This window comes from Anolis sagrei, chromosome 1, assembly GCF_037176765.1.
Source record: "Anolis sagrei isolate rAnoSag1 chromosome 1, rAnoSag1.mat, whole genome shotgun sequence".
NCBI classification, from domain to species: domain Eukaryota; kingdom Metazoa; phylum Chordata; class Lepidosauria; order Squamata; family Dactyloidae; genus Anolis; species Anolis sagrei.
In genome coordinates this window covers 116726181-116753597 of record NC_090021.1, presented here as the reverse complement: position 1 = coordinate 116753597, position 27417 = coordinate 116726181, and the positions used below count along the sequence as shown (strand labels likewise).

The 27417-nt window shown below is 39.3% G+C and overlaps 1 protein-coding gene across 3 annotated transcripts in view; it reads right to left on the bottom strand.

The window, feature by feature from the left end:
* The window catches only part of EYS (eyes shut homolog), a 1026188-nt gene that overhangs the window by 504153 nt on the left and 494618 nt on the right, over positions 1-27417 (bottom strand). For all 3 annotated transcript variants that reach the window (XM_067468024.1, XM_060752827.2, XM_067468032.1), the window contains 4 exons: positions 21531-21790; positions 12180-12276; positions 11766-11873; positions 8969-9114 (listed from right to left, as the gene is read on the bottom strand). In XM_067468024.1, coding sequence (XP_067324125.1) covers positions 8969-9114; positions 11766-11873; positions 12180-12276; positions 21531-21790 — 611 coding nt within the window. The remainder of the gene's footprint in view (positions 1-8968; positions 9115-11765; positions 11874-12179; positions 12277-21530; positions 21791-27417) is intronic.

The following is a 27417-nucleotide window of genomic DNA, read 5'->3' as shown; positions in this document are numbered from 1 at the left end:
AAACATTATTGTGATGTATGGGAGAGAAGATACTAAGCTGCAGGTATGAGTAATATCTAAGAGAATGTCATCATTCTGGAATAGCATTTATTTTCCTGGTAGTAAAACCTCATATGATTCTTTAGCAACATGGTTTATAGAAACTCAGGGCCCATCCAGAAAGGCCCAAAATGCAGGACTTATCTTGGTTTTTGCCAGAGGTGTTCAATCAATGCCTCTGGTAAAAACAAATTAATTTGGAATAAACCAATGTTTCCTTGGTTTATTCTGAATTAATTAAAAACCTCAAAAGATATGGACCTTTCTGAAAGGGGACTGATTTCTGAGGTCAAGTTCTGCAACACCAGGGGTGAATCCCCACAGTCATCTCACAACTTTTGGGCTCCTGGTGTGCCATTGGTTGGGATGGGATGGGGACAGTGGTGTGCCATGTGGTTGGGATAGGATGGGGAGAGGGGAATGAGACAGGTAGGGAGGGGAGGGTAGAGTGCTCCCCCTCACCTGCTGTAGCACCTCTTTCTGTTATACCTTCCCTCTCATTCTTGTCCCAAACAGAGATTGAGGGAGTTAGCACCTGGCAAATGCAAAAAAACTTCTGGTTTCAAGCATTTTTTTAAAAAAAGACACCATCTGTACTAAATCCGATGTTACGATTAATATTTAAAAGAATACCATTGTTCTGGGTTAACATCTGGTAGAAACAGACCTAATGGCCTATTTTCTTAGTATGTGCACTACTGTACAGAAACTCAGTCAGACCCCAAAATGCTCTTCTGATGAAAATAACTTTCTTTCTGAAGTCCCTAGACCTGTGTCTGACTGTACCCTACCCTCCTTATTCTCCCTCATATTCCCTGAATGCTCTTACCCCTCCCTCCAGATTTTCTTTCCTTTTCTTTTTTCTCTCCCTCTAATTAGTATTTTGTGTTTTAGTTTTAATATTCTTTTACATTTTAGCATTTAGCCTAGATGTTAATGTATTATGCTTTTATCAGCTATTGTCCTCCCAACCTTGCTATATGCCTGCGAAACGTGGACTGTCTACAGATGTCACATGCAACCATTCCATCAGCGCTGCCTCCGAAAAATCCTGCAAATCTCTTGGGAAGACAAGTGGAAAAACGTCAGCATGCTGGAAGAAGCAAAGACCACCAGCATTGAAGTGATGGTCCTCCGCCATCAACTCCACTGGACCAGCCACATTGTCCAGATGCCTGACCACCATCTCCCAAAGCAGTTGCTTTACTCCAAACTCAAGAATGGAAAACAGAATGTTGGTGGACAGGAAAAGAGATTTAAATATGGGCTCAAAGCCAACCTTAAAAACTCTGGCATAGACACTGAGAACTGGGAAGCCCTGGCCCGTGAGTGCTCCAGCTGGAGGTCAGTTGTGACCAGCAGTGCTGCAGAATTTGAAGAGGCATGAATGGCGAGAGAAAGAGAGAAACGTGCCAAGAGGAAATCGCATCAAGCCAACCCTGACCGAGACTGCCTTCCACCTGGAAACCAATGCCCTCACTGCGGGAGAAGAATAGGGCTCCAAAATTTTGGAATAGGAAGTCTATTATTATCGAGATTTTTTAGATTTTTTAGAAATTTTGATTGTTCTTGTGCCAGTATTGGGAACTTAGGCCCCGGATTTCAGCTCCATATAATATCAAGGGGACAATTTTTGCTTTGTAAACTTTGATTATCGAAGATAAAGATCCAGGATATCTATGAGATAGCATCTGCTTTTAAACAAATTTCTTTCCACCTGTACTGAACACAACACATCATTAACAAGGCATTCATGCCTCTGTTGTTGCCAGATAACTTATTCCACTTTACAGAACTTGAATGTCAATCTACAGTAAAAAGTTCAAGTTTTAATAGTGAGCCAGAAAGCAAATGTTTATCCTTTGTATCAACCTTGGCTCATAAATGAGTAATACATCATCAATGGGGTTGGTTTTTCTTTTAGAGAATTGTAAAAAGAAGTACTGTATTCATTAAGATTTTGAAAATACCATCAGCAATTATTACCACAAAAAAAAAAAAACATTATTAGCATCAGCACCAAAACCAGCTCCACTATTATTAAACTATCTGTACCTTTAAAGGACAGATCAGTTGAGTATATGTGTTGTTAACATTTTAAAGTATCTTTTAAGAATAGATTTTTTCCTGTTTTCAGTATAGTTTGACTGTATTCTTAGAAAACAATATTAAGCCTGTGTTAATATGGTTCCAGTAGATAAAATGGCACCAAACCACAAAGCTATTGTTCTGTATGTAGATGACAACAGGGAATCAACATGCAAGTACAAATGCAAGTACAAAACCACAGTGTAGGGTGATCCATGTTTGGGTACCCACATCCATTTTCGGGACCCTCCCAAAAATCGGCTAATGGAAAAATCTGTTTTCAAGCTGAAAGATCAAGAAGATTCAGCCCATTGCAGCCAATGGGGAACTTACGAGGGTCTCCTTTCCATTTCTGGTATCATTTCTTCTTTTCAAGGGAGTCTGGGTTTGAAGAACATGGTTAAGGAAGTATCCTTCCTGGGCTCCTTTCCTCTCTTCCTTTCAAGAGAGCTTGGGCTTGAGGAACGTGGTTAAGGAAGCATCCTTCCTGGGCTCTCTTCCTTTCAAGGGAGCCCAGGTTTGAGGAACAGTTATGAAAGCATGCATCACGTGCTCCTAAACAGAAGGGAAGAAGCAGCCACATGGGCCATTTCAGGTGAGAAAAAAAAAACCATGGAGGCTCAGCCCTTGCCACTACAGCTGTCCAGAGAAGCTGAACAGGCCAAAGAAGCTGAAGTAAAATGGCTAAAACAGATCTTTGCATGTCTAATATATACATATTCATAGGCATGTATGCTTTGGATAGCATTGGAAAGGGGTAACACCTCTGTGGTGTTTCTTTTGCTGTATGCGCCTCTGTTCAGAAAATTTAATTTCACTTTATGTTCCTTTGACAATTGGATTTTGAAAAAAATGGCTTGCTGTGGAAACAAGTATTGGTGCTAAAGCTTCAGTTGAGATACATTTTCCCTATGATAAGTCTTTCAGGAATGTATTTTCCTTCATAGAGATATCTTTTTATCACTACCTGTTGTCTCACTCCAGTTCTTAACTATGAGTCATTTGTAAGTTGGATGTTTGTAACTCAGAGACTGCCTGTATATATGAATCTTTCCCGAAATTTCTTCTAACATTGGTTGTCAGTTTTATCTCTTGTCAAAACGTTTACCCTCCTGGAGAAAAATGGCCTGCAAAAAGCTGGAGAAAAAAGTATTACCATACAACCACTGTGAAATCATTACGATGAGGCTGATAAGAAAAAATAAACTCTGCAGCATACACTTAAAGACACTGTGTCTCTGTTGAGCTCCCAAAATATGGAAATATGTAGATAAGGATTATATTTTTAGTACCTACATGAACCAGGAAGAAACTTCTTCACATCAAGAATGGCTCCCCACAGTGTCTTTGCACTGTGGGATTAATCTCCATTTCCAAACTTTCTTAGTATTTGTGGGTTTAAGTTAGAGTCTTAATCACTTTCAACATATTTGATTAGTCTTTGTAAGTAATGAAAGCAAACTTGACTTAACAATCTGAGCTGTCTGTTCTAGCTGTGTGTGTGGATAGTAAACAACAAGCCTATTCACCATTGTATGATGAAATACTCTACAGATAATTACTTTTCTTAATGAAGGCATTTGAAATCAGTAGCTAATTTTACTCTAATGAAATCAGCTGGGGATCAAAATTTGTAAAAAGATTTTGAGGAAATGTGATTTTTCATTTTTTTTTAAATATTCTACCATTCAATGATGATTCTGTTAATTTTTTTTCCATGAAAAAAGTCTGTTTTTGTTTTTTTTTAAAAATGCATTAATTACATTATCACATTAGCTTGCAGGAATTGTGAAAGATGCACAATTGTGACTTGTATGTTCATGCAGGTTGAGTATTCCTTAGGTCAGGGGTTCTCAAACCTTTCCAGCTGTGGAGCCCTTTTTGAAGCATATGTTTCTTGTGGAGCCCCAAGAAATGTTTATATATTATATCATATATTATATTATGCATAATGTATATATATCAGACATGGGCTGGGCCAATGACAGATGGATGGAAAGCATTTGTGTGAAGTAATGCACACAGTGAAAGAAAGGGGGGGGGGGAAGGAAAGTAAGAACAATAAAATACAATATTTAAAATAAAAACAATTTTAAACAACATAAGCTTAACAGTATTTCAGAGGAAGTCCCCTGGGGCCATCCGGTCCAGCTTCTTTCTGCTATGCAGGAAAAACACAATCAAAGCACCTCCAACAGCTGACCACCCAGCCTTTATAGTAGTAGCAATAATAATAATAATAATAATAATAATAATAATAATAATAATAATAATAATAGAAACCCCAGAGGCCATCTAGTCCAATCCCCTGCTGCCATGCAGGAAAAACACAATCAAAGCACCCCTAACAGATGGCCATCAAGCCTTTGTAACAACAACAGTAGCAACAGCAGAAACCCCAGAGGCTATCCAGTCCAACCCTCTATTGCCATGCAGGAAAAACACAATCAAAGCACCCCTAACAGATGGCCATCAAGCCTTTGTAACAACAACAGTAGCAACAGCAGAAACCCCAGAGGCTATCCAGTCCAACCCTCTATTGCCTTGCAGGAAAAACACGATCAAAGCACCACCTGAGCAGTGGAAGGGAAACAGGGTTTTGGAAGCAAAGAAAGTGGGGGGAGGGGGTCTGCGCAGTGAGAAAAAGAGTCTGTGCAGCGAGGGAGGAAGGGGTCTGGGTGGCAAGGAAGAGTCTGGGCAGTGAGAGAGGCAGGAAGAAATGGTCTGGGTGGCAAGGAAAAGAGAGGTCAGAGAAGGAGGCAAGGAAAAATGGCTTGTGCCCCAGGAAGATGCTTCTGCTGTTTTCTGCAGCTCAAAACTTTAATTTCCCTGCCTTTCCCTCTTTCCCTGGAGGAAAGAGGTGGGAAGCAGCATGGTGCCGCAGAGCATCTCTATCACCCACAGAGCCCCAAGTGCTCCGCAGAGGATAGTTTGAGAATCCTTAGGTGATCCCTTAGCAGGAATGTTTTGGATTTCAACACCCCTTCCCCCATATGTGCATTATGATATCTTTGAGATGGGACTAAAGTCTAGATACATAATTAATTATTGTTTCATATAAGCATAGTTTGAAGGCAATTTTATACATTTTTTTGCATAAAAAATTCATGTACAATGAACCCTCCGGAAGCAAACATGCCAATATCTCAGCTACCTATGTGGACAATTTCAGACTTTGGAGTATTTTAGACTTGTAAAATCCAGATAAGGCATGCTCAAATTGTATTATGTTCACATTATTGTAACTGTTATAATGTGTGCAATTTTTATGCTGCTTTAATTTTGAATTGACAACTAACAGACAAGTAACCAAAATGATTGATAAGCTATATGTACACAAAGAAAGAGCAAAGGCATTGCTTACAAATGTCATAACTTGACAACACTGGACATAATGCTGTTGACAAAATGCCTGCATATCAGATCTCTCTGGTGCAAAATATGTGTAGATATTTCTATATATATACACACACATGTATATTAAAGTAGGAAGAGGCCGTTGGAAACATATTTGCTTTTTAATCAGCTAAATATATTGCTTGGTTATATCCTCATAAATCTAGTGCCTTTAAACTGCTGACATATTGACTTTTTAAATTGTCTTTTTCATTATCCAAAATGGAGAAGGTTGGCACCCTCACAAACAATATGTTTTCGTTTCTTATGAATTAGGTGACATAAAGCCAATAAAACATAGAAAGTAGTCATGCATCATCATAGCTCTATAGTGCCTTTCTAAAAATACAAGTTTTTCAAATTTCCAAGCTGTCAATATTTTTTTCCAATGCTGAGTGTCAGCTTACTGCATGATAGGAATTGTACATTTCCCCATGCTCATAGTTTACATGTTCCTAAAATACCATTTTCCTTCAGGCTGGCTAATGAAAATAGTTTGCATTGAGGATATAAGGTACTTTTCCATAATTTCTCACAAGCCATATAAATTAAATTCAGTAGCAACATCTGTTAGAATTTAATGCTTACTTGGCAATGAAAAAAAGGAACAATAGGAATCTTATGAAAGGGACCTCATGAACAGATACAATACAAAAAAAAAAGTCATAGAAAACTGCCACAGCCAGATAAATAATCCTTAAGACATATGGGGCCATAGATGATATATGGATGAGATGAGGTTCTCCCACTCATATACAAGAGACCTTCTGGTCAGATACACTCATCTAAATCCAATTGATCATCCCAATAAATTTAAACTCACTTATTCAGTGAGGCCTACTTATGTGTCAATATAGCACTCAACAATAGATTTAGTTGATCCACTAGTTGGAACTACCAATTGATTCTAGCCTTTTGTATGTTGCAAAATCAATGGTGTTTTTGTATGCCCTGGGCAGGCAATAAATGCTTGCTGAGCTATGAATAGTTTGATGACAGGGCTGGTGAAGACTGGTTGAAGGCTTGCCTTGTGTTCCACTGATGGTAAAATAGCTGAGCATTCCTGTGGGAAAAGTGAGGGGGTTTCCCTCCTGCTATTTGGAATAATAATCGCCTTTGACCTCCTCACATGGGGCTAAATAGCCAAGTTATGCTGCTTTTTTTTCCGCAACCTGGATAGGGACTGTTGAGAGCCATTAGAAAACACTCAGCAGGTCCCACCCACATTACTCCCAAAGTGGAGGGGAAGTGTCAACTAAATCCACCTAGGGGAGAAAAATGTGTTTTGGTGGGGGAAATGGTGGTTGATGTGTGTTGCTGCCCTTTGTGTGTTGCTGCCCTTTCTCCCATATGATGGGGAACAGGGTGTCAATGCGCCCTGTCCTGTCCCCACCATGTGATGGTGGGAGGGTGCACGTGATGCCTGAGGCACCCTGCATGCCTTTCCTTTCACCAGCTAATTGTGGAATTTTGGGTCCAAAATAGTAAACTTTATTTCTAAGCTTTTCTCTTTATTTTAGAGCTGTAAAATATGATCTTCAAGACTGTGTGCTGTTGAGATAAATCACCAGTGTTGATGTAGTACTAATGAAACTTTCTTCAGCTTTGGGTGACCACATTGGCACACAGACCCAGGCAAGCCATGGAAGACTGCCGAGTGCCATCAGAGGATAGCAGTAATGAGACACACCTCAAATACTTTCTAATTCTCAGCTCAGAAGTGGGGAAAACTTTGGTTCCTTTGCATCCCTTGTTGTTGTGTCTTCAAGTAACTTCCAACTCATTGCTAGTTTTTCTCAGCAAATTGGGTTCAGAGGGAGTTTGTCTTTGCCTTTCTTTTAGACCGAGAGAGTGTGACCTGGCCGAGTGAGAGTTCAAACCCTGGTTTCCAGAGTCATGGACCAATTCTCAAACCACGACCTCTGCTGGGTCCCTCCATCACCTCTGAACATTGGCTATTTAGATTGGAGCTGATGGGAGCTGAAATCTTAGGATTACAGGAGATAAAAGATAATTAATATACTGAATACACTGTTTCTCTAATATTATCTAGCTATGAACTTCATTATTAAAATAATACTTTCCAATCCTTATGTATACATTATTAATTTATTTGGTTAGTTATGTCCCATACTTGTACCCCACCCGTCTCACCCCGAAGGGACTAAGGGCAGCCTCACAATTGACAGCAATTTGATGCCCAACAAACAAATTCCAAATATAACAATTACAATTAAAAACCAACAAGAAAAGATAAATGATTAAAACAGCAATTAAAATCATGCAAGTTCAAAATCATAGTCCAGAATCAGTCCATTAAGAGTTCTCAGTTATTACACTGCTATAGTTACTGCCTGAATGCTTGGTCTCATAAGTACATCTTCAAGTTTTTTTTCTGAAAGACAGATGGAGGGGGCTGTTCTGATTTCATTGAGGAGGGAGTTCCACAAATGAGGGGCCACCACTGAAAAGACCCTGTCCTTGTGAGGACTTGTGAGGAGGATGGAACTGAGAGCAGGGTCTCCCCCAAAAATCTTAACCTCCGAGTTAGGTCATAGAGGGAGAAACATTTGAACAGGTAAACTGGGTCAGAACCATTTAGGGCTTTATAGGCTAAAGCCAGCACTTTGAATTGTGCTCAGTAGCACACTGACAGCCAGTGGAGCTAATGTATCAGGGGAGTGCTATGCTCCCTGAACACCACTTCAGTAAGCAATCTGGCTACCACCTACTGGACTATTTGAAGCTTCCAAACAGTCTTCAAAGGCAACCCCGGGTATCTATAACACACCAGCCATATATCATGAACACCAACATTTTTGCTAGGAGGATCCACTTATTTCATTACTACACACCTCAGTAAATAAAGCATTGTAGCTTCTGTGTAACTTTAAAGATCTTCGTCTCTGCTAAATTTTCAGTAGAGCAAATTAAGGAAGGCAAACATTAAATAATTAGAAATTCAAATGTAAAAGAGTTTCTTTTTAATATCAGATTTTAATCAATTTATTTTTCATCTGCCCAGATTTATGTTGTTGCACTAAACATCCAAACTGTGATAAAAATGGGGAAAACTGGAAAAAGGGTGTGATATATGCATTTGCAAAACATACTCAAGAGCTATACCAATAATTATTTTTCTTGGCTCAATTCACAAAATATTGATTTTTGCTCTGCACTATGTAACCTTTATTTTAATGTAATTCAGCTAAGTATCTGGATTGGTAAAGAACCAATAAATCAGAAATGACGTAAATAAGGTCCAGAGATGCTTAACAAGATGCAGATCCAAGAATCACTGGGGTAAACATTGATTTGTATTTCAAGAAGCCAGTGACCTCTTATGCTCATCTTTGACATTGGCGCAACCATGGGATGTGTTCCAAAGCTCAGATATTCTGATGTGACCTGTTTTTTTCTGCAACATTCTGCAAATGTACTATACCTGTAAAGCCAGGAGCGCAGACACACTGATAGCCCCCTGGGTGATTGAAGCAGCTTCCGCCATGCAAGCAAGGAAGAATTTCACACTCATTTACATCCAGCTCACAAAGTAAACCATAGTAACCAGGTGGGCAGTTGCAAAGGAACCTATTAGGAGAAAATATAGGAACATTTCAGAGGATAGCAATAAGCAATACTATTTTTTCTACTAGATCATGAAGCTATCTATTACAGTCTGGTGTCAGGTTGAAAACATCCCTGTCAAAATAATTGGAAATGGTTTCTTTCACTTCTTGATCTGATTTTGAAATAGTCAAGTTTCTCTCGTGCCTAACAAACCTCAAATATATTTATAGGAACTGTAATTGTTATGTGATGCTAGATGGAATTAATACAGTAAGGGTGGGGAGGGGGGCAAAAGAGAAAATGATGCAGACTTCTTTTGAAATTAATAGCTAATTTTAGACCATTGGGTTGTGTCCAATTGTGTATTTCCACTGTTCCACTGGATGCTCCCATGAGCAAAGGGAGAGCTGATATTCACTATTTTCCTATACAGTTTCTTGTGCTACTCCCATACTGTTCCAAAGGATCTCCAGCCTTCTGGAATAGATTTGGGGTTGACCAAGTTCTGATGGCTTCAGAGAGAAGGGAACATCCAGAGGAAAAAGAAATCTGACTTCCACAACAGGTATCCCACCAAATCACTTTTCCCACTAGACAATGATGGTGATTCACTAAATAGACTGGAAAATAAGTTAATTCTAAATAGGATACATATATAAAAAAGACAAAACCACTCAGTAGAGAAGTGGTATGATATTTCCGATCCCTTAGGTTCATTCTACCACTGCTCAGTTAGCGGCTTCAACACATTTATTCTTCTTGTAATCCCCGATTCTGATTACAAACCCATAATGGTTGTCAAGAGTCAGGAAGATGGTTAGTCACCTTCATCCCAGCATTTAGCTGGGGTCCCATCCACTCAACTGTATAAAACCTGCATTGAACTGGATTATATGGTCATGTGGACTCAGATAATCCAGTTCAAAGCAGATATTGTGGATTATCTGTCTTGATATTCTGTTTTATATGGCTGTGTGGAAGGGTCCTGGGGTGAAGGACACTAAAGGTACTGCCAGTCTGTGTAATAATATATAATTCATCTGCTGTCCAGGAAAAGCTACATTCCTAATTATGTGGACAGATGTATTGGCATTCAATAAGCATGAATAAAACCCTTCTTCCTATCATGCCTCACAGGTCAGCAAAACTGGGAATAGGAAGTATGGAACAGATTTCTGAGGTGGAGATAGCATGCATGTGCTCCATGCCTGTTCATAAATAACCATCAAACAGGATTATTTATTAATTATAATACTTGCATATATACCCAGTGTTCCTTGGGTGTCAGAAGTGATGTTTCCCCCCACACATACTTTCTTCTTTCTTTCTCTTTCTTTCCTCCTTCCTCTCTTCCTTCTACATTTTTTCTTTCTCATTTCCCCCCTTTTCCTTCTTCCCCTTCCTCTTTTCTTTCTACATTGCTTTATTTCCCTCTTTCCCTCTTTCCTTTCTCTTCCTTCCTTTCCTCCTTTTTCCCCCCTCAACCCTCCTCCATTCTTTTTTCCCCTTCCTCGCTTTTCTCCCTGAAAGGGCTTACACACATTGTCTCCATGGCAGCATGGCTTTGTGGCTTTCCTTCCTCCCTTCCTTCCCCTCATGCACTTGCCACCTTTCTTTCCCAGTGACATCACAAAAGGCCACTTCACCCAGCAACAATCCTTCACCTACCAACAGCCTTTGTGGTAAAAAACAGATACATACACTCACACACACACACTTTGAATTTTATAGATTTATTATTCCCCCTTTAGCCAAAGGCCTCAGGGTGGGTTAGAATAAAATAATAAATAATAAATTTTATTTTTAGACCACTCTATCCCCCCAGGTGGACTCAGGGCAGTTACATATACAGAGGCAAACATTCAATGCCCCATGTATAACAAAACATTACAGCAATAGAACATAATACAAAATAATAACAGCATTATACTAATCAAATAAAATTAAATATCAAAATAAAGACATAGAACCCATTTTAAATAGTAAGTCATTATAAATGTTTAAAAAGATGTATAGTGAATCATTTATCAGTTGAAAATATACAATATAAAAAGGGATTAAAACAATCTTGAACCATAAAACATATGTTGTCTGGATAAAATCAATTTAACCTGAAGGTTTTAATAAAAAGCCAAATTTCAAAGTTAGTGCCAATTGGGTTTCCAAAGAGAGAGAATTGCTTAACCAGGATGTCACTGCAAAAAAGGCCCTCTGTTTCAGGAGTATACTGGAAGGTCCATTCTACTGCTATCAACTAGGAATGCTGATAGATTTATCCACTATTCTTCTATCATCACCTTTATATAAACCTTTGGCCCACCAGATATCTCGAGACACACCTGGGAGTGAAAGTGGTAGCCCAAAACATTTAGAACAGTTGTTCTCAACCTGTGGATCCCCAGGTGTTTTTGCCTACAATTCCCAGAAATCCCTGTCAGTTTACCAGCTGAAGGCCAAAATATCTGGGAACCCGCAGGATGAGAACCACTGATCTAGAGACGCAAGGTTTCCCAGCCATACTTTCATCCATGTTTTCATAAAAAGCCTATTTACTTCATAGGCAGTAAAAGATTACAGTATAGTGTGCCTGTTTTGCCTCATACAATCTGCATGTGCTGTGTAAGTGAAATGGTTTTTTAATTAGAAAGAAAAGCTTGATTCTTCTCACAAACCTGTTTATCAGATCTAAGCATGTTCCACTGTTTGTACAGGGATTTGATGCACATTCATTAATCTCTACTTCACACAATGTCCCCGAAAAGCCCTCTCTGCAGAGACACCTGGAGAGAAAGATGACAAAGAGTGAACTGCAAAGAATCTTTAATGCCAGGAGAATTAATAGGGAATGAAAGTGTCATAATTTAACTTTTTTATTTTGCTTCATGGCATCATTAAAACTTACAAAGATATATAATTTAGACAGCTTGAGAAAGACTTGTGGTAGAACCCCCAGTTATCAAAGGCAAACTGAAGGGCTCAGAAATATTACATAAGTAAAAAACAAAACCCATATAATCCCGTCCATGTTTGAAACATTCCCCAAATCCTGCCTGAGATTTGTGATTCTTTGGGGTGTTTTTCCTCACCTGTAACTGTTAACCCCATCCACACAACGACCTTGATTCTGACACGGACTGGAAGCACACTCATTGTTGTCGATTTCACAGTAAGTACCTCCAAATCCTGAAAGATAGATGAACGGGTATGGATCAGTGATCTCCGCTGCACAGTATGAATGTTAGGATCAGTGATAACAATAGCTCAAGTGAATGCCTTCTAAATGGAACTTTAAAACTCCTGAAGCATTTTTATCCCCTGGACTTAACAGGAAATGCTTCCCTTTGGACAATATTGTATGTATGACAGTCATACAAAAAGTTACAAGAAATGAGCAATTGGTGAAATCTACCTTGGAATGGATATGTATTTTAAAGAATTAGATATGCTTCATTACAAAGTGGGAAAAATCTTATGTATGATCAACTTTAAGCTGACATCCCAGTAGTGATTTCCAAAAGTGAGAAAGGAGTTTTTGTGATCCACCATAAAGTGATCCACCATAAAGCAGGACACAATGCTCAAAGTGGTTTTTAAGAGGACATTTTCTCCTTGGGAACTATGAATTGACTTTGTGAAAAAGTAGAAAAAGAAAGTGAAAAGTATTTTAATTGATGAAGCAAAGTTTTCTTGAAACATTTTGTTTTCTCAGTTTTACATTTTAACTGATTTTATTTTATTCATGAATGTATAAGCTTTGATAATTTCTAACTGAAGGGGAAGATAAATGTTAGTTTTTTTGTGGCAACAGCAACAGAAAACAATGAACAACAGCATGAAGCATCTTGAAGACCTGGAAATTTAATTGAGTTTTTGTGGAGTACAGCCCATTTCACCAGGTACATTGAAAGTGGTTGTTGAGTTGGCAGTTTGTTGTACCCATGTGAGGTTGTTTGTGTGTGTGTGTGTGAGAGAGAGAGAGAGAGAGGGAGAGAGAGAGAGGGGAGAGAGGGGGAGAGGGAGGGAGGGGGAGGGAGACTTGGGGCTTTTCCATACTGGCAAAAATGTTACTGGAACAGGCACAAAAATGTGAAACCTTTGTGATGGGATGGCAGCCATACAGCCCAGATTTGTGAAATCTGGTTCAGCAGGGGTGGCCATTGACTGGGTTTCCCATCCTCCCTGTACCCCCATTCCCAGATAAAACTATAGGAAAGTGTTCTTTGCTGTTGCTGCTAGAATGATGCTGAATCAGAAAGTACAAATCCTGGGGCAATGTTAAGAGATGTTTTAATGTACTTTTTTTGCAGGAATGAGGGTGGGGGCAGAAGACAGGGAAACATTGCTATCCCATCTCCGTGGGCTGCCTGAGTCCAGGGAGTGTGGTATGGATATGGATTTGTGATCTCGATGACACATGGGGAAATGTCCAGATCTTCCAGGAAGATTTGGACCTTTCTGGGTGTTTTTTAACAGATTCATTGGCTTACCCCAGGTTCAATTGTATTACCTTGTGTGCATCATGTGGATACACCAGGCCAACAAGTTTCCTACACTGGATAAAATGGCAGTGTAGATGCAGTCTTGGTGAAAAGCTGTGATCAATGAGACCAGGAGGTACTCAAATGTAAATAAATACAAACAGTAATCATTACCTTAAAAATGCATTCTAGCAAACAGTACTTGGGTAAGAGTTTCTTGTGTTCTCTAGACCATCCTCCAAAAATTGGATACCCTGACAATTTTGTGAACATCCTGCAGGTCCTGCATGATGACAACTTTACTCTCAATTTTCATTGCTATGATACTGCATCTTGTTGATGGGAAGCTACCCACTGGCATGGAAATAATCTATCGAACAAGTGGAAAGCTATTTAACCTCAGCAGTCTAAAAGTCAAAACCAAGGTCACAACAACATCTGTCATAGAACTCTAATATGCTGATGACACTGTAGTCTGTGCTCATTCAAACGAAGACCTACAAGTCACTCTAAACACCTTCGCAGAAGCATATGAGAAGCTCAGCCTGTCATTGAACACTGAGAAAACCAAAGTGCTCTTCCAGCAGTCACCAACCAATCCTTCTGTAATGCCAGAAATACAGCTTAATGCTGTAACATTAGAAAATGTTGGCCATTTCTGCTACCTTGACAGCAACCTCACCACAAAAGTTAACATTGATACCGAAATGCAGCACCATCTGAGCTCTACATGTGCAGCATTTTTCTGAATGAATCAGGGAGCGTTTGAGGATTGGGACATTCGTAGGGATACCAAGATGCTTGTTTATAAAGCTACTGTCCTCTCAATAATGTTATACACCTGCAAAATGTGGACTGTCTACAGACATCACACATCTGGAATGATTCCATCAGCATTGCCTCCAAAAATCCTGCAAATATCTTGGGAAGACATGTGGACAAATGTCAGTATGATGGCACAACTGGGAAGATTAAGGGAAAACTATATGTGTCTGGCTATTTTCCCAGTGACTATCGGTATGCCCTGTATTTACTCTAATTCCCCCAAAATAAAACTCTAGAGACAAGACTAAATTTAACCAATTAGGTTTACTAAACAATCAAGATGAATCAAAACAAGGTATACAAAGGTGGAGTTTGAATCTTGATGGTATAGAATCAGAATAATAAGGAACAGGTATAAGGTACAACTCTGAGGTAAATAACAAAACTATTTTCTATGAGGTAAGTACTCAATAAACTCTGGGGCATGTACTGCTTAGGTCTCTGGCATGTACATCTATAAACTTTGGTCTCTGAGGCATGTGTATCTATGTTCTATGTGGCATGTATTATCTATGAACTCTGGGGCATGTATATGTACTATGTAATCTATAAGGCAAATATATTCTAATCTATATGGCAAATATAGCTATTCTATGAGGCAAATATGTGCTAAGGATGGCCTGTTCAGACTGCTAAGCCAGACCAGACACTTTCTGGCTAACTACTACAAACTATGTCAAAAAGAATGGAATAAAAGGTCCTTCCACCAGGCTATGAGCCAGAATGGGCTGAACCAAATGGCTCGGCCTATAGGGGGAGCCTAAGCTCCTACTCTAACACTTAGCAGAATGGAACAGTCCAACTCCAGGGAGCAAACAGGGGGGAGTAAAAACTAGGCCCAGACTTCACAGTCAGCATGTTGGAAGAAGCAAAGACCACCAGCACTGAATCAATGATCCTTCACCATCAACTTCACTGGACTGGCCACATTGTCCAAATGCCTGATCACCACCTCCAAAAGCAGTTACTATACTCCCAACTCAAGAATGGAAAATGAATGTTGATGTGCAGGAAAAGAGATTTAAAGATGTGTTTAAAGTTAACCTTAAACACTGTGGCATAGACACTGAGAACTCTGGCCCTTAACGAGGTCAGCTGTGACCTCCAGTTAGTGGAATTTGAAGAGGAATGAATGGAGGATAAAAGGGAGAAACGTGTGAAGGGGAAGGTGCATCAAGCCAACCCTGACTGGGACAGTCTTCCATCAGATATTGATGTCCTCATTGCAGAAGAACACATGGGCGAAGAATAAGTCTCTAAAGTCATCTATGGACCCATTCCCCAAGACCCATTCCCAAGACCTTACACTTGGAAAACATTCATACTCAGAAGAGTGATCACTGATGATGATGTGGTTTTTCTCTGAAAGAAAATTGTGCTAATATAATGCCAATATAATGTAATGATACTTGTACAAATGATCTGAATGAGTCTGATTTAATTCATTATCTGTGATTCATCCGAAACTTTTGTATAGTCCTAGTTTTTGATGTCAGATTTGTGTTCATGTATTCTTTTGGAGAGTCCAAGGGTACACTTTTGGTTTGCAAGTCTAACCTGCCTACCAAAGACCTTACTTGCCTGTGTCCAATAACTTGCCTCACCCAGCCAGCAAGGGGAATGCCTCTATTCTTTCTGATTAATGATGAAAACTTCAGTGATTCCTCGTCTCAGTGGTTGTTTCCAGAAGCTCCTGTTAATTTTGTCTCTTGCACAGGACAATTCATTCATATAATAAGAAAGCTCCAACTGTTAGTGAAAACCTATGAAAGATGTTTTACAGCACTGCATCTAACTGTTCTGTAGATTTCAGAGCAGTGTGCCTCTGTTGCAGAAGCACATACAATTGTTGAAGATCTAATAACTTGTCTTAGAAGGCAGTGCTCCATGTTTTTTTCCCTAAAGGTGAAATTGTCGATCTAGGCAGAATAAAGTAAAACCTACTGACAAATGAGTATTCAAAGTTCAGGGCAGTGTGTTTTATTGCTAGAGAGTAGCAAACACAGGGAGATAATCTCCAGTACTAAGACAGTACTTTAGCATGAAATGACATTCCTCCAGGTTGTTTTCATCTAAAGTGGGCCTTATGAAATGACTAATATCTATTTCTGAACAAAATAAAAATAAGCAATGCAATTCTTATTGTGGAGGTATGCAATCCCTAGGTCAAACAAAAAGAGAGAGAGGCGGGGGAGAGATGAAAGAAGGAAAAGAGCAAAAAGCAATATATGTTATCTAATAGATTTCATTCTCTATAACGTTAGAAAATACGTTAGGTTTATTTCTTTCTATTTTATCAGCAATCTATGATTCACATTCCCCCTTATACAAAAGTGCCTGTTACACTGACTATTTGCTCGTATTTTCAGTGTCCCATGGAGTGTACACTTGATATAGGCATCCCAAATCAGGATGCCAATGCGCTGGTGTGTGCTTCCATTTTCCCATTGATTTGACTCTAGATGTTTTGTTTTTTTAAGTGAAAAAGATAAAAAGCCGAACCTCACTGTTCAGCTTAATTAAAAAAAATAAATAAAAATAAAACAAGTTTAAAACAGGTTTGTTTTTAACTAAGGTAGTCAAGCTATGCATGCACAACTTCAACTATGGTTGTAGCTTCATAGAATTATAGAGCTAGAAGGGTTCACAGTGATCATCTTGTCCAACTCTCTTCCATGCAAGAATACACACCAACTTCTATTAAAAATCCCTGAAGAAGAAAAGCCCATTATCCTCAAAGCAAATCCATTCAATGTAACTCTATGCCTTTGTTTGAGGGCCCTTCCACACTGCCCCTTTATCCCAGGATCTGACCCCAGATTACCTGTTTATTCCACTATCTGGCAGTGGATACTCATATATTTCAGTTTAAAGTAGATACTCTGGGATCAGACCCTGGGATAAAGGGCAGTGTGGAAGGGCCCTGAAAAGCCATGGTCAGGAGCCCCTGAAGACAGCTTGTGACACACTCCTCTTTGTGAATTGTTTTCACAAAAGACGTATCTTGGCATTCTCCTCTCTTAGGAGACTAGAATCATACGAGGCAGCATCGAAATGAATGTTCTAGATCTGCCACCTCCATTGATGTCCTTATCACTCTCACTGTTACTCTTCTTTTTTCCCCTTACAGTCTTCAAAATTAAGCAGTCAAAATACCAGTATTTTTCCCCAATCCCACCAACACCAACACCACATCCCCATCTCCCCCCCCCCCCACTAGCCCAGGAACAGTTAACTACTCTTGCTATACTTATTACAATTGTTTGATCATGAGAATAGTCTTATTTAACTCCTTATATTTATCTTTCCCCTTTATTCTGGAAATGAGACCTTCCATTTTGCCTCCCAGGTCCTTCTGATTTGGCCCATCCTATAGTAACTTTTCCTTTCACTAATATAATCTTGGAGTAGGTTGTTACTCTCCTGAGGACAAATGTCTGCTGTGAAAAACCTGCTCAGATTTGTAAGATCCCTATACAATTTGGAAATCTGGTTAATCAAAGCTGTACATTGTTTTAGAGAGTCCCTACTGCAAGATCCCTACTGCAGAGATCCAGCACAAAACTACAGAACACATAGGACATACAAGGACTAATTTCCACTGGAGATTTAAACTTCTCAAAAAGGTAAGAATCCATTAGGACACCAACTTATCTAACACTCTACTCATTTCTTGTCTTTTGATAAACAATACAGATTACCGTTGAAATTGAAGGTAGGGGAATTTATTTCTAGGTGGTTTGTCACCTGTGCAGTTTTGATCCAAAACCAGGGCAGACATGTTGATTAAAAAGTGTAATAATGTGGAGACAGACATTTAAAAGTGATCAGTTTGGGCTACATTTCAAATTAACATTATCTAATCTACCCACCACTCCTCAAAAAAGACTGGCTTCCTTTTTTTAAAAAATGGTGTTTCATACAGTTGTTCAATTATTGTTTTTAAAATAATGGATGCCACCTTCATATCTTCAGCTGCAATCAGCCTGCCCTGTCTAAAACACTAGCACAAAACGGTCTTCAGAAAACATCATAATGGAAATCCAAATTCATGTCTTGGGCTGAGAATAGTTCGTTCGTTTAAGTTCCAAAACAGAATGGTCTTTATTTTCCATCAAACAGTTTTGGAAATTGACATATTAATCAGGCACCCACAAATATACATTTAGAGCTAATGTATTGTTATGGCAATGATATTTAGTATCACGTGTACAGGTGTAATAAGCACATTTAAATGCAACTACTTGCTGCTGGTGGTCATGCAAATCAGTCTGGCTCAGGATACAAATTATAAATCAATAGCGCATGGAAATGATCTGATTCAGCCCTGGAGAGCAATATTTTTAAACATGAACACACACACGCATGCACGCACAGAGAGGCATAGGGTGGCTTGTTCATACTTTCACATTTCCAAGCGAAGTAGGGCATTGTTTGGAAGAGACCTGGGGATATTTTCTGTACTCTGTTTTCAAAGGTTTGACCTTGCAGCCTTTTCTGAGAGTAAACAGGAACTGCCAGCTGAATTGACACCAACCTTGTGAACTTCCAAATGCAAACATTTACCTAATCAATAGAAAATAATAAATAGCTCTTGACTGCTGGCAGGCAGTGATAGAAGACAAACACTATTCTTGGCCAAGCCAAAAATCACAACACAGGAAGCTTCCAGTTATCTTTTAAAGGACCTAGAACTTTATGCATGAAGTTTGCCATGGATTTTCCCATATGAGCATTGCAAACTAATCTCAATTCCTTACTTTGATGGAAATGTGCTATTAATGTATTTTTAAATAAATATATATACAGTGGCCTTTTCTGACAATTCTTGAAGGCTGGGTGAGATGATTCAACATGATGATGGATTCTGTATGCACATAGAAATCTCCAAGGTTCGCAAGAAGCTTAGGTCATTTCATCTTGCAATTCATCTTACACACTCATGATTGCTTTGGCTGTCTTCAGATCCAGGGTCCTGGAGGCAATCTGAAATGGGCCTCTATGACATTCTTTCAGGAATATCTTCGTTGAGCAGAAAATGCTGATTAATGTAATATTCAACCCAGTGGTTTGTGATAGAATGAACAGCAGCACAAGTTAAGGTTTGCTGGCAGAGCTCAAAGAGGGCATACCATTGCTCTGATGGGGATATAAACAGATGTAGAGGGTGCAGAGATCTTTCTTTCTTTGTCAGCATAAAACTGAAGAATGTGGGGGCAGGTAGGTCAAATGTTTGCAATTTTGCTAAAAGGACATTAGAAAGTCTTTAGAGGACCGGCATGTTATTGCTGAAGATACCTTGGACATTGTCTGATGTACCAAATAGTAATGTAAATATTACATGCAACCACTACAAATTGTCAAAGGTATATTATGAAAATCTTTATACATTTTTGGATGTTCTTCAATTTGGACATCTTTTGCAAAGGAAATTAATAAGAAGGAGATTGCACCAAATACGTATTTTCTGTAAAATGCATCATTTTTGTGCAATAAACATATAAACAAGGAAAAAGTAATGGTTTTTATATTCTTTTGCAAGGGCAAAAAAGGAACCCTTATGGTGGATGACCTTTTAACAATGATGAGAAACATTGTGTATATTCTTTATGCTTCCAGTACCAACTGCCAAGAAAGTTACTCCTGTAAGTCCTTTGGTGAATTGTTTGTTTTATAATATTTTGTGCAAAGATGGCATTTAATGATGCCTAGCTTATTAAGATTCAATATTTATTTGTGCATTTAGCAAATACATTAATTAATAAATACATGAAATAAAAATTATCCTTAGATCTGCAATGCCAAAGACATTTTTGAAAACAATTACATGTCTGATCAGCAACACAATTTCAAGGAATACTTGAAAATGGTTCATATCATATATGTATGCATGCATAAAACACAAATAGAGCCTTTGTTTCAACAAGACACAGTGAAAAATTTCTGCTTTGAATGTCTTTTTGCATGGGAAAATGAGGGAATGGGGGGACAGGTGAGTGAGTGGGGGGCAGGTGGACCAGCAATGGGGCAGGCAAATGGGTGAGCGAGAAGGCAAGTGGGAGTGGGATGGCCAATGGGGAGCAGACACACATGCCAGAAGAGAGAGTATTGATGCCTCTTAAGGCACATGTTCCATAGGTTCGCCACCACTGAAATAATGCTTGCAGTTCTGGAGGAACTCTTAATTTTTGCTTCTCATAGACTTAGCATGGAAATTTGGTTAACCAGTTAAAATTAATGAGTAAACCGTTTTTAAAAAAAATCTGATTTTTTTTTTGGGGGGGGGAGTTGAACCCCTAAAACAAATCGCTTCCTTGAGTGTGGGCTTGGCCATAGAGGAACTATAAAACAAAAATGACTTCAGGTCACATAACAACAAATTGCTTACCAAGCCAACATAATGTAGTGGTTTGAATATTGGATTCAGAGACTGGAAGAGCCTAGATCAGATGACTGCTTGATTATGGAAACCCGCTGCATGACTTTGGACAAGTCACCCTTTCTCAGTCTCAGAGGACAAAAGCAAATCCCCATTTATGCTAAGAAAACCATGTAATAAGTTCACCTTAGGGTCACCAGAAGCTGGAACTGTCTTGAAGGCACACAAGTCCTTCATCTTATATCATTATTTGCATATGCTCAAGAAAGCATTGTGCCTTGTGTCCCTTGTTGGGCTTTGGACCCCTGGTTATCTGTAGTTCCTCAAAAGTTTCCTTTTTATTCTTTGATGCAGAGGTAGACAGACTTTACTGAGTAGAAGGCAACATGGGGTGTTTTGAAAATGATCTGCCTAAGAGTCCATGCAGTCTGGGTCATTTTACTATATCCTAATTTGTGCAGGGAACAGTCAATGTTTTGGAATCAATGTTGCACTACTTTATTCCTATATTTAGCTTATAAGACACAAGATTACAGAGAAGCATCTTCCAGAAACCTATTGCAGAATCTTAAGAAAACATTTGTAAATATAACTACTTCAAAGATATTACTAGTCTAGAAATAGGAGTACTATTTGGACTAGGAACAAGGAGAGCTTAAACCTTGTTTGGTTTAACTGCAATCACTCCTGGTAACAAAAAAGATATTTTATCGTATGTGTAGTACGTAACAATTTTGATAAGTAGCAGCACTTACCTTTTGGACAGATACACAATGGCTTCCCATCAACTTGAGCCAAACATGTAGAATTGTTTATACATGGATTGTAGGGGTCACTACATGGGTTGTAGCGATACTGGCAAATTTTCCCAATATAAAATGGGGGACAAACACAGAGAAATTGACCGTGGACAATGGACTCATAGCAGGTAGCTCCATTCAAGCAGGGCTCAGAATCACATTCATTTATATCTTCACTGCACCATTGTCCAGTCCAGCCTTCTGCACACACACATCTATAGAAAAAGAAAAAAACAGAGGACACAGCAATCAGGTGAAAGCATTTGTACTTGTACTGCCTTCCTCTATCTGCTCCATTATTTTGATTCTATTTCTACAAGCAATGGCATAAAGCTTCTCAGCAGATAGATAGATAGACAGACAGACAGAAAGACATATTCAGCAGGTGGAAAGGAAGGAGAATGTCTTTTAAAAGATTACAAATGTACAACATGGAAATAAAATACTCCTCATTTATAACTATATGCATAATTGCTGAAACAAATACGTATGTGTGGAACTAAATTATTTATATCCTGACTTTCCATCAGTTATGACCTCAAGGAAGCATATAGATGCAATTTAAAGCCTTATAAAATGTTAACAGTAATAGAAACTGAGCAACAACCAAACAAATGAAGTAATGCAACCTAAAAACAAATAGGCAGTGGCTAAGGGGAGATGAATATTAATTGCCAATAAAGGCTTGAGTGAACAGAGCAGACTGAACATGGAGCTGAAAGATAATAAAAATGGCACCAAGCAAACGTGGCTTGCATGGAAGATCATAATTAAGGCAGTATTGTAGAGAAAGCCTTATCTTCACTAGCCACCTGTTCAGCATCTTAAGTCATAGATGAAGATCTCAACTGATGGGCAGGTTCATATATCACAAAGTAAGCATTTATAAGCTGATATACCATACTGATAATGGTCTTTAAAAGCTGCAACTAGTGCTTTGAATTGATCCTTGAAAGTAAATGAGAGTCACTCAAAAGTTTGAGTTAAACTGTCATATTCTGGGCCAGCTGAAATTCCCAAACACATGCATTTCACATCCTTCAGTTAAAAAGACCCAACAGCATTCATGGAAGATAAAATAATATATGCCTTCTTGGCCTTGAGGTTAAACACAAATAAGAAAAACATCAATATGAAAAATGTCACCCATTGGCTGCCAGCAGTTTTTCCTTCTTTGCGCATTTCCAACACCTGGGTGCAGCCATTGTGTTTCTGTGTTTATTTATTTATTTATTTATTTATTTAGCAGTTTTGTATACCGGTCTTCTCACCTCCATTCGAGGGACTCAGGCCGGTTTCCAACATCAAAATTACAGACAGTCATTAAAACATTATATTCTAAATCACACTAAAACATTAAAATAGCAAAATACAGTCATATGATTACAGTGGTCAGTCGTCATCAAAAATCATTATTCGTCGTCATTCATCCATATCACAGGATCATGGCTCATTCATCGAATGCCAATCCCCAAAGCCAAGTTTTCACCTGTTTCCTGAACGTTAAGATAGAAGGGGCAGTTCTGATCTCCAGTGGAAGGGAGTTCCAGAGTCGAGGGGCCACCACCGAGAAGGCCCTGTCTCTCGTCCCCACCAGCTGCGTGTGTGAGGCCGGTGGGATCGAGAGCAGGGCCCCTCCAGATGATCTTAGCAATCTTGATGGCTCATAGGGGAAGATATGTTTAGACAGGTAAATTGGGCCGGAGTCATTTAGGGCTTTATAGGTTAAGACCAGCACTTTGAATTGTGCTCGGAAGCTGACTGGCAGCCAGTGGAGCTGGCGCAACAGAGGAGTAGTATGCTCCCTGTACCTCGCTCCTGTTAGTAGTCTGGCTGCCGCACGTTGGACTAATTGAAGCTTCTGGGCAATCTTCAGAGGCAACCCCACATAGAGAGCGTTGCAGTAATCTAAATGGGATGTAACCAAAGCGTGTTATATTCTGATAGCCATGGACATGTCTCTAAGGGACATGCAGAAGGGTCTTTCTATTAGACCTTGATAATCAAACAGCTTCAAAGACATTTCAAAGGCATACAATACATAGATTTTGCCAAAATATCTCAGGGCAACAAAATGCAATAGAATGAAAGGAAGGGAAAGAAGGCAGAATGGGCTCAAAAATAGAGAAATGTACTGATCACAGCAAAGGTTCTGTGTTTCAATAGGGAATAGGAATAAGATCAGGATTTGAGCAATGTATTTTTGTATTTCTCTTGCATTGCATGCAATACCACATAGAAAGCTATTGTATGTTTCTCCAACCTTTTGGAAGGTGGCCTCTGCCAAAAATGGAATGGGGTATGAAACTGGACAACCCTTTGAAAGATTCCTCCAGTATGATCATATAAATGAAGAATGAGAAAATGGACAGAATTCCTGAGAACCAATGTGGCATATTAGTTTGGAAACCGAACGAGGACTCTTGAAGATCAGGATTTGAATCTTTGCTTGGTTATGAAAACTTCCTTGGTAACCTTGGGCAAGTCACACTGTACAACAGTCTGCATCCTGTTTCCAATTCTGAACAAAAATTCAGAGTGCTAGTCAAAAACAGAAGATATTCAGTGTCAACTCAGTCCAAGCTGAAGGCACTGTAAATCAGAGTCAGAGTTCTAGGGATTTGCAGTAACCAAGTTAATAAACAATCCAAGGGTCATAAATACATTGAACGCAAGGCCCATCCAGCAGTGTGGCTGTGGAAACTAATCTCCTTATATAGGTAGCCTATTCAGTCAATGGCCTGATTCTATGCAGAATGCCTTGACTGCAGTCTTTCGCTGTTTCAGCAGGAGTTGGAACCTTCCCAGAAACCCTCAACTTTTTCAGAGATTCAGAGGGAGCTTCAGGTCCTCTGAAGAAGAAACTTTTGAGGAACACTTGTGGTGTTAGGAAAGTAAGACATGCCTTCTATGAATAAATCCTGCTGAGAAAACTTTGTGATAGGGTTTCCACATGTCAACAAGGGCAATGGCAACAACATGTCCCTAATCTTGGGAGGAGCCTTTGTGGTTTTTAGTAACCTCCTCTTTACAGACTCTCTCCCATAGATTCATATGGTGGAGAGAGGAGAAGGACCATTGTGAGATATAGCAGCAGAAAATGGGCAAGTAGTTGTAGCTTGCTCATGTTTCCATTTGAATGCTGATGTTTGATTACAGTGTGTTTCTATTATCCCCCAGCCAGTGAACCTCTGTATTTCTTCCTCTCATTCGCATGTGCTAACATTGTTAACTTGGCATAAAGTGGTGGATAGGCTTGAAGCAGAAGATACTGAAGCAGGGCCTTGTCCTAACTTTTGAAAGGTCGTACTGATGAGATTGATTGGATATTTTTAATTATATAACACAAATATGCAGTGTGCTGATAACCTTTATTATCATGTTCTCAGAGTAGTCTGTTGACAGCCATGACACATGGGGGAGGGACCAGATCAATTGGCATTTTTAACATGGTTTGAATAAAATTTGACAGTTCACTCCCTCCTCCCTATTTTAGAAAGCTGAGGGTTTTCCATATTTTAATTCTGGAGAGAGAGAAAAGGAAGCGAAGGTGTATTTTGCACATAGTTACACTTTAAACACAAAATGAAGGAAGTTGCTTCTCAAAGACTGCCTTCTCTGCAGCAAGCTGACTTACGTAATAACATGAAACTGTGTTTTCATACTAAATAAGCCTACTGATCCTGCTTATATGACAAGTTTAAAATTTAGTTCTTTGAGTTTTAATCAACAGTTGCAATCTGGGCACATTTGCAGCTCATGTGCTAAAATACAATCAATATATTGGTATCAAAACAACAATGACTTTTAGAAGGAAATGATATTTTACCATTTTGTGTGTCACTACAGCAAAATGTCATACTTTATCCAGTCTGGAAGAAATAAGTAGTGTTTTTCTTTATCTTTATCTTAGCTCTGCTGCCCTTTTACTGAGCAGACAATGTGAAACATCAGAAATTACGTCCCAGTAGGAATAATGTGAGTGAGTTTATTATTTATTTACCACACTTTTATCCCACCCTTTTCAGCATGAAGATGACTCAGGGCGGCATACAGACTGGCAACAATTAGATGCTAAAACACATAAATACGTCATTTAAAACAGGTTAAATCGCATAATAAAAATAATATAAAAAACAATTTAAAACTATAAAAATCAATAACTTCCGGGTTTAAATCCATGTCAATTTGCATCATTAAGCCATTCCATATTTGTTCACAATACTGATTTTATCTGGTTACAATGAGGTTCCAAAAGCTTCCTTGAAGAGCTAGGTTTTTACTCTTTTCCTAAAGATTAGGAGGGAGGGGGCCAATCTAATATCCCCAGGAAGGAAATTCCACAGCTGAGAGGCCACCACTGAGAAGGCCCTGTCTCTTGTTTCCGCCAAGCGCCCCTGTTAGGCAGGTGGGATTAAGAGTAGGGCCTCCCCAGATGATCTTAAATTCCTGGAAGGTTTGTAAGGGGAGATACGTTCAGATAGGTAAGTTGGGCTGGAACTGTTCCTTGATATATACTTTTATTTATTTTAATATTGTCTTTTATACCTACAAAGATTGAATGGTAGATGGAAACCTATATTTAGATCAGGAGTGGGCAAACCAAAGCCCAGGGGCCAGATGCGGCACCTTGGACTTCCTTAGACCCCCCTCTCTCCCCCACATCCTATCCTTTCTTCTCTCTTTCCTTCATCCTTCCCTCCCTTCCCACCCTCTTTCTCCCTCCCTCTTTCTTTCTTTCCACCCTTTTGTCCTTTCTTCCTCTACCTCTTTCTTCTTCCTTCCTTCCCTTTTGTCTTTTCTTCCTTCTCTTTCCTCCCTCCCTCCCTTTCTTCTCTCACTCTTTCTCCCTCCCTCCATTCCTTTCCACCCTTTCATCCTTCCTTCTCTTTTCTTCCTCCCTTCCTTCCCTTCCACCTTTTTATCCTTACCTCCTTCCCCTACCCTTTGTTTCTCCTTCCTTCCCTCTTTCTCCTTCCCTCCATTCCCTTCCACCCTTTCATCTTTCTTTTTCTTTCTTTCTCCTTCCTTTTTGTCTTTCCTTCCTGTCCCTCTTTCCTTCCTTCCTCCTTCCGTTCCCTTCCTCTTTCTCCTTCCATCCTTCCCCCCTTTCATTCTTCCTTCCCTCTTCCCTACCTCTCTCCATCTTTCTCCTTCCTTCCTCCCCTTTTGTATTTTCTTCTTTTGCTTTTTTATCCTTCCATTCTTCTCTTCCTTCACTTTTTCCTTCTTCCTTCCCTTCCTTCCATCCCTTCCATCCTTCATTCCTTTGTTCCCTTTTGTCTTTTCTTCCTTCCCTCTTCCTTCCCTCCTTTTTGTCCTGGGAATTCATCTTTTGGCTGATGTTGATATGTAGGTGCAACAGTTTCTTGTCTGTGTTTGCAAGTTCTTTTCAGATGGTGTGAATTCTCTCGTGAAAGAGATTGCATTCCAGGTGGTCATAGATATGGTGAGCCTGTGGCTCACCATATCTATGTCCTTTTGGCTGTGAGAAATTGTGGGATAGTATCTCTGTCTCTGCACCACAGAAGGAAAGTCAGCTGAACAGTAGATATGCTTTCCTGGTGCTTAGTTTTTCCAATTTTCATTTGTCTTGGAACAGTTTCTCCCCATAAAGATGTCCAATGTACTGTTGAAGGCTTTCATGACTGGAATCACTGGGTTGTTTGTAGGTTTTTCAGCCTGTATGGCCATGTTCTAGAAGCATTCTCTCCTGACGTTTCGCCTGCATCTGTGGCAAGCATCCTCAGAGGTTATGAGGTTTGTTTATGCATGGAGGAGAAAGCTCACTGAAAAAGTTATTATGCCCATTCCACATTTGTTGGATACTGACATTTTGTAA